This window comes from Corvus brachyrhynchos, unplaced genomic scaffold, assembly GCF_000691975.1.
Source record: "Corvus brachyrhynchos isolate BGI_N302 unplaced genomic scaffold, ASM69197v1 scaffold21, whole genome shotgun sequence".
NCBI lineage: Eukaryota > Metazoa > Chordata > Aves > Passeriformes > Corvidae > Corvus > Corvus brachyrhynchos.
The window spans coordinates 3,463,844-3,477,304 of NW_008236924.1; the positions used below are offsets into that span (position 1 = coordinate 3,463,844).

Here is a 13,461-nt window from a genome sequence, read left to right on the forward strand (position 1 = left end):
CTGGATGTGCTGCCACTGACTTAAATAATGCTGAGATGAAAATTCCTGTCTCCCTGGATGTCTGGTACAGAGTAGGATGTGCCTGGTGCTCCATGATCACTGTGTTTTGAGAGAGACAGCTCTTGCAGCTGAGCATCTAAAGCCAAATATGCCCCTGAAATCCACTAGAATAAATAGGTTGGCCCTTCTGGCAAACAATAGATTTAAAAAATGGAAATAATAAGATTAACAGGGTAAACTTCAGCATTCTGAGCGAGGATCCTTTGAAATCCATTGGAGACAGAGGAAAAGGTGTTTCAGTGCACCAGCATTCACCACGATTCACTGTATAATTCCATGAATTTCAGTCTCTCCTTAATTTCAGGAGCCTCTGGCTTCTATATTTTATTTTTTTCTCATCTACAGACTAGCAGAAGCAGAAAAATAAACACACAACTAGGAGCTGTATTCACAGACAGGAAGTAACTTTAATTAAATATTGTGAAAGTTGAAAAGTTTTTACAGCTTGAATTTCTGCAAAAAAATTATAACAATCTCTACAGTAGTTAGTTTCTCTAACAATAGAACTGTACAGTGTGTGTGTCTATTCAAAAAGATTTAGATAAGAAGGTGAAAGGTTAGTAGTTTCAGAGATGACTTCATTTTAGCTGCATCCTAGTACAACTGTGAGGAAATAGGCATTACTTTATGCAATCCAGTCATTGTGAAGCTTCACCTTGTTAAAACTGAAATCTGAATGTTTCCACTTAAAGCCATATTCTGTAAACAGCTGCATCTTTTACTTTGTAAAAGACAAAGGGTGGTGCGGGGGAGATTTTTGATAAATTCCCATTCATCAGACCATGATACATAGCTGCAACAAAATGGAATTATGCACATTGTCAAAGGCTCTTTGGACACTGGAATAGAGACTACAAATGTGGCTAAAGTGGTGTCAGAATCACTAGGACTGAGTGGAGCTCTACAAGAGAAATCGACGGTGTCACTGGACAAAATATGGCTTTAAATTTGATTACATTGTCGTGCTGTTGCTCATTATGTGAATTAGAATAATCGCTTGGAATACAGAGAAGCAATAAACTGATCTCTCTCACATTTTTCCAGTTTTCTCTTCTTTTATTTTCTCACCATGAAAAAAAAAAAAAAATCCTGTTTTTCTTTCCCTTCCCCCCAAAGATCACACTGTGACATTCTAGTGAAAACCATTGCAAAATTCATACAGGAAGCATGCACAGTTGCAGCATCGTTGTAAATGATTTCTTGCTCGACTAGAAAAAAGTTATATTGTTTTAAGGTAACAAAACAGTTCTTTTGTGCTTTTCAATTCCTTTTTTTTTTTCTTAGAATGTTAGTGATGATTGACAGTTCTGGTGCACAGTACAATGTACAAGTGAAATGATTATGATTTGCATTGTTAAGGCATCCAATCTGCTGGTTTATATTTATGTGAAAGACAGAGAAATATACAAGCAGACTTAAGAAAGAAAGTATTTTCATTGAGTTCTATGAAGTTTCTCCCCATATTTAATGCACAAAAATGCGTCACTCCAAAGAGGAGAAATCCCATGCATATTAATAGAGTAAAACAGCATTAGTTTTTGTTAAGCCTCAAAAGCAAAGGATACATTTTTTTTTAAAATCTACATAACTAAATGCTACAAGAATAATATGCTACTTTTTGCCATATATTGGAAAAAACTTCTTAACTTACAAATAATACAAAAATAGACAATGGCTTTTGGGTGGAAATTAAAAAAAAATGGAAGCATGATTTTAAACAATACTAAAAAAACCAACCCTATAAATGAAATGTATTAAAATCACATTTAAACAGCTAATACAACGGTGAATGACCAAACAAATCAGCACTTTTCACATAGCAAACATACACAATAAAATAAACTTGTAGGGGACAAAAAGCAATGTACAAATTCCAAAGATAAATACATTATTTATATGGATATTTTACAAAATCCCCCGTAAAACAAACAAACAAAAAACAGAAACAAAAAGCTTTTTTTTTCTTTAATTAATTTGCAAGTATGTGCAAGCTAAAGGTAGTGAGCTCTTTTTGCAAAATATGCAGTAAAATTCTTTTTTTTTTTTTTTTTGTGATATTGAAAAACTGTCTTAAGACATTAAAATGTATAAATAGAACAACAACTTTGGCAAAAAATCACAAAAAATCTACAGTATTTATAACTACATACAAAACACAACAGCAAAGAAAAAATATCAGGTAATGCATCTTCGGAGCTTTGCTGCCTCTTTGACTAATAGTTTGTAAGAACACTTCCCAGATAATGATAGCAAAATTTTTTCGTAAAACAGAAGCTATGGTTTGGATTTGAAACCTTCCTAAGAGCCCCACCCCCACCCCCAAACTCATGTTGCACTACTCAAAAGCAGTTCCCTGTCCTGGATAGAGCGTGGTACCAACTGGGAGGGTCGACTGATACAGGAACGATGCCAGTGGGAGCCTCGGCCAGGAGAGCCTCGGGGGGGGGAGGGTGCAAACCCAGCCTGAGGCTGTGCCCCCCGTGCCAGAGCCAAAGGGCACAGCTGAGCTGAGGCTGGGCTTGGGGAAGGCCGCTCGTTTGGAGGGGTCTGAGATGTCATCACCCAAAGAGAGAGCGCCGTGCTCTCCTCTTCTGCAAGTCTGGCATTGCATCTACAGGCACTGGGTTTGCACTTCCAGAGGAGTCAGATTTGATATTTCCATCCTTACCTGCCCTTCCACCAGCTTTTTGTCAAGAAAGGTTAGACCTTAACTCCCCTTCCAACCTGGTGTTCTCTGATGAACTTTTCTTGGTGTATTATTTACACAATTTTTCAGCCTGGTATTAAAGGCAGAGGTTACTGATCCCACCCCTCACCCCACCCTCATAATCCAAAAATATCAGCTTTCTAGGGAGTGATATCTATTTAATTAGAACATTAAAAATGCGTCATATCAGCAAGTCACCACTGGATAAGCAACATATATGAGCCGACCCTTAATTAAATGGCCATAATTCTTCTACGAAAAACTAACTGGCACTTCTATTCTGTCCCATACAGACTTGTATGTAAATGACACCACTTCATTTTCCTTTACACAGCTTGGAAAAGAAAAAAAAGTCATAAATTAAAAATGTGGCGTTCCATCTCTAGTGTCCCTTGTGTAATTGTATGATTTATAAAAGACAAATGGTGTTGAGTTAAATCAAGCCTTAAAAAAAACACAAAAAACCAGAAGGAAATAAAAGCAAGCACACACCCCCCGCCCAAAAAAAAAAAAAAAGTGGATTTTTTATCAACATACAATAAATATATCTCCCAGGTATTTGGGATGGACAACTTGAATCAACACCTTGCAATTGTGGATTGTTAATTTCAGTATTTGCAAGGATGGTGATTTTTGTTTTGTTTAAAAATCTGCAGTTATTGTAAGATCCTTCTTTATTTCTTTTTTATTTTTAAAAAGGCCTGAGTAAAAAGTTCCACTCTGGGACTTGTATCAGATTCTCTCTGAAGCAGAATTCAACCTCTTCATTAATAAAATTCTTCAAGGCAATTCTTTCACATGGGGGGAACAATCATGCCAGATATAGCTGTTGGAAGGAAAGGGAGGGGAGAGAGAGAGAGAGAGAGAGGGAAAAAGTTAATTTTCTGCATTATCAAGCAACTTTTAAAATCCTCAGAGCTTTAAACATTTACTAGCAATGTAGTCAGATGTACTTTGAGTTAAATTCATATATAAGTATCACTCATAAGAGACACTATGTACACAATAAAAATGGCAAGTTTCCTTCTAACTGAAAAGTGATTCAAATTGCAAGTGACTTCGCTGAATTTACTGGTTTTCTGTAGAAAAATTGTCCCTCCTTAGTATCAGTATCAGGCCCCAACTTGTTTTTCTGCTTTTCATTTCAAATTCCCAAAATGCTCAGGAGGCTTTGACTCGACCCAACCGTTGCCACACATTCTGTTACTCTTTTAAAAGCAAAGCAGGTACTGGCACCACATTTGGGAAAACAGCTGGAGTCCCACAGGCCACCACTGGCATGGCCCTGGAGGGCTGTCCCTTGCAGCAGCACTCTGGCATGGGTCACTCCCCTGTGCCAGTCGTCCCAAAGCTCAGTGTTCATCCCTGGGACTCACGTATGCATTTCCAGGTGCTCAGAAAAGGACTTAAACTCTCAAATCCAATTTTCAAATTGAAATATGTGTTTAACTCGTGGCTTAGCAGACCAGCATCTTTCTTATTCCACTTGTAGCAGACACCACCAACTCCATCAAGTGAGTCGTAGGTGAATTTTAATTTAGGATGTTTTCTCTTTTGCTGGCTGAGTTGAATCGTCAGCATTTCTTTATTAAGCTTCCTACCTCACTTTTTATGAAACCACCACCTCTCTTAGCAGGGAGACATTTATTAAAAGTCAACAGCTACAGTTTTGCACATAAGGTGACCTCCAGCTCGATCTCTCTCTATTTACAGGGGACACAGATCAGACATCCCAAGTGTCCAGGTGACACACTGTGAGCAAGCACATCATTACAGGGGTAGTCATGGAAGTTTATGATGGAAACTGTAAAAAGAATGTGTCTCTAAAGTGCCAGTTGTACAGTTATTTGCCAAGAGGTAGAAAACAGATTCGCCTTCAGGTTGGTGGCACTTCCCGGGCACATGATTTAAATGCTGGAGCTGCCTGCCATTCCAGACATCTGGACATGTAATTTCTTAAGGAAGGACTCAACCCCGTGACTGGTGCTGATTCATTGTGCTTTAATTACAGCTGCAATTATTTGATAAGAACAGAGCCAAAGTAAAAGACTCACAGATTTGGGGTTGGAGGGGGAGAGGAGGGAAATGTTTTCTCCACAAACACCACCATATGTGCAAGAATTACAACTCTAATCAGCAAGGGGAGAACAGCTCGAGTAAACTGCACTGATTAAATGAAATAAAATGAGAGGAGAAGGAGAGAATGCAAAACACATCCAACATGTTTGCAGCAGGCCACCCTCAGAGGTGGCACACTGCAACAGCATTTCAATTACTAGAATTTGTCATGTGGAATCACTGTACTGAATGTGTCCCCCCACATAAGGGTTCTTCAAGGAGCTGAGAGTGAGGATAAAAGGGATAGAACAGTGAGTTAAGTTGCTTTAAGTCCTACAGGAAGACACTTCAATGAGAAGCATAGAGGACACTTTAGGAAAAGGTGTTGCTTTGCTTTAGAAAAAGTATCCCTTCTTCAGAAAATGTAAAGATACTATTCCAACAAAAAATTCTCAATCCGAAAGATTCATCAGAAGCAAATCAATTTCACCGATAAGTGGTCAAGAATTGTGTCCCTTGGGACAGGACAGCTGTCTACCCTGGGTAGGAGCCCAAAAACGGTGAGATAATTGCAATTCCTCCCTTCATGATTTAGACATTTCCCTGTGGTTACAGATCAGCCGTGCACCTTTTTCTGTGGGAAACAAATGGCACAGAGGCAGATCTTAGGTCATTTTTTCAAAGCATTATTGTTTTTGAAGAGCTCTGAAATTCTGAATTAAATTACAAGGCAAATGATATCTTTTCTGCCTAAAAGCTTTGATATTTCCATTCTTTCCAAGCCTTCATTTATATCACTCCACTTTTATTCCATAAGTGCTGCATCTAGTCATGCAAATTCTCTCAGCTGTAGCCTGTTATTGATCCTGAAAACAGAGATATCAGTGGGAAACAGTGTAGGTATGAGATCACACCACCTCCAAAAAGGGAGGGCAGAGAATAGAAAAGCTCCCACCAATGGCCTTTATTTCTTCTATCATATACTAATTTGTATTTGCTGCAAGCAAATTACAAAAATAATGTATTTGGGGTTTTACAAAATTGCATGGCAAAGAGAACAACAGATAAGCCTGGCTGCTGTTTTAGCGAGTTCTGCTGATATCTAAGCTACGTAAGGAAAGCTTGATTGCTTTCTGATGTATCCAGAAGCCCAAGAGAGATAAGACAGCCTCCTTATACATGGTTGTTTATTTAAGCATTAAGGCACAACAGGCAGTGCATCTCTGAGTGATTATTACAAGCCTCAGGTGGTGTCAGAAGGACCAAAGGCTGTGTGTCTTTAACTCACCCACAAGTTCAGTGATGACCTAGAAATGAACCATCTCTTGGTGTCTCATTCTTATTATGAAAACTGAATTGCTAAATAAAAATTAGAGGAAATGCTCAGATCTGTGTGGTTTCTGGGCATTGCGGATGTGGATGTGACATAATGAGGAGGCAATCAGCTCCAGTTGTGTCCGGTGCTCTCGGCTCATTCCATAATTGCTTTTCATAACTACACAGAACCTGAGAATTCTGTGTCTTGTGAAAGGAGAAAGAGTGCCTGAAAAAGCTTTCTCCTGTTACTCATTTTTTCTCTCCATCCACAACAAGAAGATGGGACAAGGTGAAGAGAGGAAAAAAACATTAACGTGTTCAAAAGTTTGGTTTTTTGGGTTTTTTTTTTTTTTTCTTTCTGATGGGAAATATTTTTAGCTGTTGCTTTTAAAACTTGAAGCATGTCAGCACTGCCAATTCTTTTAAATGTTCAAAAATGAACCTCCTAAATGCTGCAGTTCACCTGAAAATTTTGTTTTGTCTTACTCCTGACACAGTTTGTATTTATAATGAAGCCCTAACTGAAGGTACCCAAGTTCTGCTTATGAGTTCCTAGTAAATTTACAGCTTCTGCACAGTTTCTGTGTGTGTGTGTGTGTGCACCTTGAAGGATTCCTCCTCCCAGTTCACCAGGGTAACATGCACTGAGGACAATGCTTTCCTTCAGGCACAATAGAGCCAAGCTTTTATGAATGAGTTCCTTCCATTCTGCTTGCATACAGATTTTTTTGGCTGTTAATGGTGCTATCAGTATTTTGTCTTCAAGCCCAGTGTTCCTCTTTCCAGAGATTGAGGAGTGACGTGGAGTTTGTGCAACCATCCTGCTCCGCACATCTTCTGAACCTGGCTTTAAAAAGGATGGATTTTATTCCCTACTCGATGCTCTTTGGGTAATTTGCACAGGCTCGTGGAAAGGAAACAAATCTCAGGTCTGGGGGAAGCACAATGCACACCACGAGATCTTTCTCACCTCTGGCAGCTGGAGGCAGCTGGCTGCATCAGCTTAAGGAAACCCCTGGATCTAAGTAAGCATGAAAATACCTCTCTCAGCACACTGATGTGCAGTGAGGGAAACACATGGGGAGGTTTAGGCACTGTGTTGTAAAACAGACTGAGCCAAACAATGAGAAGGGCAGTGCTGGGCTTTGCTGCACCCTCAGTTTGCCAAGCTTTTGTCTGTCACTGCCTCACCTGCATCACCTCTTCAAACAGATTTAGATACTAATGCTTGCAATGAGAGGGGAAGGGATGCAGAAAAGCAGCAGCACCTTGATACCAGCAGTTCAATAGGCTTTCCAAAAGGCCCTGTGCCATTTCTGGAATTAATTGGCACCGGAGTACATTAATCAGTGGAAACTAATGTTTGCCCTGGTGTGAGTTAAAGTGGAAAACACTGCTGTTAGTTTGTAATGCATCTCCTATTTATGAAAGGGAAGGTTTGTGCCAAGCTCTGTAACGGTCTATTTGCTCTCAGTAGGATTTCTGCACAAGTGTACTATGACAAAGGACAAAAAGGAAGGGAAGATTGAGTGACGTACTTCAGGAGAAGGCCAGCCCCTGGAGAGACCCTGCAGTGGAGTACTTGCTAGAGTCCACAAAAGACTGGTCTGATAAAGGACGACAACAGGGAATAAGAGAGGAAAGAAAGAAAAAGGACGGTATTAGTAAGCTGAAATATTACTTGTGTTTATCAAAACAGTAGGTCTGTGCTTTAACAGACACAGCCTCTCAATTCAGCAGTATTAGTTGAGTTAGAGATAGGGTGGTTGCCAAACACCTGCAGGGTACAAGGTGGACTGGGGATGGAGTCCAGATACTATTTACAGGAGGAAACTTCAGGACAGAGCCCACCGGGGATCCCCCACTGCCTTCGCTCCCCTGGGAAAACTCGGTGTCGCTTCGAGCCTCATGAGGCACCGTGAGCTCACAGTTGGGAGCAGCCACCTCCTGCAGCCTTGGTTCCACCTACCTTGCAGGCTATTGCCATTGGTGCTGGTGCAGGTGGGAGGTGGGGAGGTTTGGGGTCTCACGACAGGCGCAAACGCACTCTTCTGTTTCACCGCTGAGACCATGTTGGCTGGTGAGAAGGAGAAAATCCCAGAGGAGCTGCTACAGTTGGAGGGGAGGCTAGTGGAGGAGGCCATTGTTGGACTTGATGGCACAACTAGAGAGAAGAAAGACCCCCAAAAAGACATTCCTTAGTACTCAATAATAACAGGCTTCAGGAGCAAGAGAATTATTCTTGGATGCTCTCCAGCTTTTTAGGGCTGAACTGAGTGTTCAAAATGCAGATGTGCTACATGGGAAGTTCAGTCTTTAAACACAGATATCCTTAAACCCTTATTTTATTATATAGTACAACAAATATCTTTGGTTCATGTATTTACCATCAAGCTTTTAAGCAAATTTCTTTTCACGACAGTAAAGCTAACTATAATATTCAGAAAGCACTGCCAGTTTCCCCTCTTATCCAACAATAAAAAAAAAAAGGACCAAAAGTGACATCCCATACTTCCATTCTTTGTCCTGTTTAGAAACTGCTTAGACATACAAGTGGGCTGTGAATAATTACGTATTATAGAGTAAAATTATGATCATCTGGGCTTTGAATTATTATTTTATTTGCATTTATGTAGATAAAAATCACCCTATTTAAGTTCTTATTTGAGAATCTGATATCATATTTGTTAACACTGAGGAAATCAATTAATGGAAATTAAACGTTCAAAGTTTCACAGTCTGACAGATACAATCTTAGTCTGAAGTCACTCTGTGTCTGGAAGTACTTGCTAAGGGAGAGCAATCAAAGCACCTAAATTGAATTGCTACTATACAGCAATTAGTTTATTGATTTAATTAAGAATGCCACCTTTTAATTTTCAGGTCATGATTGAAGCATTTTCTGATTCAATGGATTAGACATTAGCAGAATGACAGATCTACCAAGAAAACCTCCCAAAATATAAATAGAATAGAGAACCAGGGCTAGGAAGTGAAGTGCTATTCTAAAGAGGACTTCGTTCATAAATATGAAATAATACACTGCTACAGTATTTTAAATGAATTACTGGCATCTGCTTCCAAGAGGAGATGTCTCATCAATCATGTTATATTATGAATTCAGAGTGTGCAGATTCTGTGACAGTAAATCCAACTTAATAAGTAAGGTACTTTGTAACATTACATGTTACATTATTATTAGAGTACAAAAATAATCACCGGTTAGCAATTCCCAGGTTATAAGTACTAGTTGTGTGGGTAAATAATTTGTTCTAAATTTGCAGCAGATAAGAAGCCTTGGAGTTAAGTATTTTATTCAGAGTTCCTATCCCCTTTTTGATTCTGATTCAATTCAAAATAATTCATTACTGCTGTTACACCATTAACTTCAGATTTGCTGTGTAAACCTTGGTACCTTCAGCAGTTGGTTTGTCCTGTCCATGCTACAGTCCCAGCCTATAAATCTATTTATATGTCCAGACCTTCCATCCTGATTCTGCTGTCAGCTTTCTACAGATGTCAGTGGAATCCTTTATGCCTCATGAGCAATGTCAGAGGAATTGGGCAGGTCCTGCTCATTTAATTTTCTCATGTGACCAGGGATTACTGAGCTGAGCGAGCAGCTGCAGAATAGGTTCATAGGCCTTTACCAATAGAAACGTATTTATATTTAAACAGCTTACTAAACCTTTAATATCAAAATGCAGAAAGTTAGTCCTGCACATAAATATTTCCATGACTGGGACTGTAGACCAGCAGCTCTTCACGCCATGGAATGTATGATTTGTATGACTTACATTTCTGTGGCATTCACTGTACTGACACTAAAACACAGAATCATATTTTACTGACTCAGTGAAGTCAAAGTAATGCTACTTAAAAAGCAAGTGGAATATAAACAATCAAGCTTAGGCCCAGTAGTAATTCATAATCTTTATAAAGGTTATGAACATATTATTTGCTCAGAAGTTGAGGACGGTGTTTCTTACTTACAGAGTATAAGGGAAGTTATGAAACTATCAGACTAAATCATGACAGACAAGCTTTGCAAGCTCTTAATAAGACTCCCAAATAATAATAAAAAAATAAGAATAATACTAAAACAGAGAAGAGAATTTCTGGCAACACTAAGGTCTTCAAAGTGCATCAAAGGTCCGTGCCTTGCAGAGTAGAGACCAAATTCTATTTCAAGTGCTCAAAATAGAAAATAAATATTGAGCATCACAGAAAATCTACTGCCTCCTTCTAATAAAAATGTGCAAAATACAGAAAATACATAAAATACTCACTGGCATAGGGAGAATTGGCAGCAGATCCATTCAGGAAGGTTGGAGAACCGCCTAAATTTGACATTCCAGCATTCCCATAGCCATTCATGCTTGTTGTGACAGAGTTGTAGTTTGTCTGCTGCGGGGTGGTGCTTGGCACGTAGCCATGAGGTGACACACTGCTGGAGTTGCGAGTGAAACCTTGTGTGGGGAGGGAACACAGTCAGAAACTGGAATTAGCCCCACAACAGTTTCCTACACAAACCAAGGGGGAGCTCAGTCCAGCCAGGGAGAACAGGGAGGGATGGGATTGACCCCCCAGGACCACCAGGGACCCAAATTGGGACGCCTCCCTGCCCAGGTCGCTGCTGGAGGGAGCACAAAGGTGGAGGAGGGAGGCTGGAGCCTCCAGAGCTCCCCAGGCAACCCATGGATGCCCTGGAGCAAAGATCACCGCGGGGTGTTAGATGAACGCTCACTCTGAAAGCGCTGCTTGTAGGAAATGAAGTAAACATGACCTACATTTTCAGAGTGAGGAGTCCAGACCCACTCAAGGTATGTTAAAAGCACGTGATTGTTGTTAACTCTTTTCTGATGTCGCTGTCATTTAACACATCTCAGATGCTCACTGCACACTTCAGGAAATGTAGTGCATTTCTCCAGCTTGTGGGATATCCTTTGTCCTTCTGCCTCGGTCTGATCATTATGTTGGTGGGAAATGAGCATCAAATTTGACAGCAAGTTAAAATTTGAATCTCTACCTAATTCTGAAATGGCATTTTAGGAAACTCATATCCAAATATTCATAAAGATAGATTTGTTTCTAGAAGCACAGAAATACAAAAATACTTTTCACTCCTAGAAGAAAAATTGCCAATTTTTCTTCCTAACACACAGCATAAAATAATTCAATCTGAATGTAATTTTTTATTTTTTTAGTGTAATGCAAAAAGTTTTTGTCTGCTATTCTAGAAACAGCCTTGTCCTAACACTTTCTCATTAAAGTGTATTTTTAATTTGGAGAATGCATAGAGCTGAGCAAAGGAGAGGGCAAAATGCAAAGGGCTTTTACAAAAATGTTCTTCAGCTATTTTTTATTTTTAACTGTGGGAATTAAACCAATACTGATTTTATACAAAGGGAAAACCACTTTATTTTAAAAATTAGACAAGCTCTGAAAATGTCTTTGTAAACATTTCTATTCTTTGCTTGTTGTAAAATTTATGAAAGGCTCAAACTCTGAAAAAAACACAAAACAAATCTCTTGCAAAACAAACCCAAATGAAGTAGATAAACATTCAAGGGATAATTTTGTGTTATAAAGAAATGCTACACAAGGCCCAGACTGAGAGATCATCCATGCTCAGGAAAATATATATGCAAGTACTTAACATTAAGTACATGCTGAAGCCGATTAAAATTAGTGGGATTTAGACACAAATACAAGTGTTACTCTGGGCAGAATGAAAAGCTAGTTAGAGACATGCAGAAGTGCTTTTCCTGAGTTAGGGCAGCCCCATCCTGCGTCATCCAAGGGTGTGGGATGGGCTGCCCAGCCCTGCTCCCAGCCCTGAGCCATCCCTCTGCCACTGCCCTGCGTGGCCCCCTGACTTCTATCAGAAAAGATCCATAGAGAGAGGAAGATGAGTCTTCTCCTGACCCTGGTTGGTGGCTTGGGAGGCTTCGGAGACATTGACAGCGAGCTGGCCACTGAAGGAATTGACTCCCATCATTCCCGCGTGGACGGAGGTGTTGGCGAGGGCGGGGAGCTGGTTGTGGTTGCGGGGGACGCTGTAGAGTGCTTCGGCGATGTCTGCAGCTCTTTTCAGGATTATTTCCTACAGGATAAGTAGGGGAAAAAAAAAAAATAGAAGAGTTACCAATGAGACTCTGACAAACCTCTTCTTACAGCCTCAAATGAAACAGTTCCCTGTCCAAAGGCTAAAGGTTTTCTTTCTGAACCAGCTGGCTGACAGAGAGCTAATGCTTGTAGGAGCTGCTGCCTTCCTGATAAATCCTGACATCTGTGGTAAGAGAGTTGGAAGTCTCAGTCCCAGCGGCCACACTTTGTATAAAAAGAACAACTGGAAGGATGGGGCTGGAGCCTGGACTTGCTCCACCTTAGAGCTCTCTTTAGGGGAAGATGGAAAAATCACTGGTGGCAAGTCATAATGCACAACATTGCCCATATTATATAGGATCTGGTGAAAGTGGGGAAATGCCTCCATGGTGCTTTTACAAACACTAAATTCACACCCTTTAAAAAAGAAAACAAGCAAACTAAACCCCACCCCAGATATGGCATCGCCCTCTACATTTATTCGTGTCTCCCATTGTAGTATCACATCCTTTTAGCCCCTGGTCTAGCTGTACATGTAAGAAATAGCCATGTTATAGAATTGCTGAAGTAGAATGCATTTACCTGGTTATTATGTGGCATACCATAGAGTGCTTCTACTAAATCAGCAGCCCTCTTAAGTATTACTTCCTGTCAATATAAAAACAGAAGCATTCTTCTGAGTTCAATAAACTCCTTGTGGGGAAAACAAATATTAGAATCTTTTATTCTCTTCTATTAGGTGCACTGTGTTTTGTAGTGTTTTTTCCTTCTGTTACTCCCACCAGGTAAACCTTAATTGTAACAACTCTCAGCAACCACTGAATGGTGTTAAATCACTGGTTCATCCTATTCACACACACGCTTAATCAAGTCAAAAGGTGAGAATCATTGGTGCTGCAAAATAAAATACATCACTCAATTGTCTCTACCATCTGCACTATAAACCACTCATGGGTTTATTGCAGAATACAATCCCGAGGTCATTTACTAGATTACTGCAATCAATGTCATTCAGAGCATGTTATGAATCCCTTCAATGTGTTTATTTTATTCTTAATTGCGTGCTGCAGGAATTGTGACCTTATCCAGCAGGCCACATTCAGAAGATACCCAATCAGTCCTGTGCTACCGGTAATGTAACCCTTTGACTTCTTCAGTTTGTGTCCTGGTACAAGGGGTCAGAGCAGAATCCATGTACATGAAATGATGCC

General features: G+C 39.9%; 1 protein-coding gene across 6 annotated transcripts in view; it reads right to left on the minus strand.

The window, feature by feature from the left end:
- Nucleotides 1-443: 443 nt before the first annotated feature.
- EBF1 (early B-cell factor 1) overlaps nucleotides 444-13,461 on the minus strand; it is a 261,012-nt gene continuing 247,994 nt past the window's right edge. For 4 of the 6 annotated variants that reach the window (XM_017728152.1, XM_017728151.1, XM_017728150.1 and 1 more), the window contains exons 8-13: nucleotides 12,833-12,898; nucleotides 12,071-12,248; nucleotides 10,432-10,611; nucleotides 8,112-8,306; nucleotides 7,681-7,749; nucleotides 444-3,593 (exon numbers count right to left, since the gene is read on the minus strand). In XM_017728152.1, the coding sequence (XP_017583641.1) occupies nucleotides 7,682-7,749; nucleotides 8,112-8,306; nucleotides 10,432-10,611; nucleotides 12,071-12,248; nucleotides 12,833-12,898 (687 nt within the window). In that variant the 3' untranslated portion in view covers nucleotides 444-3,593; nucleotide 7,681. The remainder of the gene's footprint in view (nucleotides 3,594-7,680; nucleotides 7,750-8,111; nucleotides 8,307-10,431; nucleotides 10,612-12,070; nucleotides 12,249-12,832; nucleotides 12,899-13,461) is intronic. The other 2 variants (XM_017728154.1, XM_017728153.1) reach the window with 1 other exon arrangement.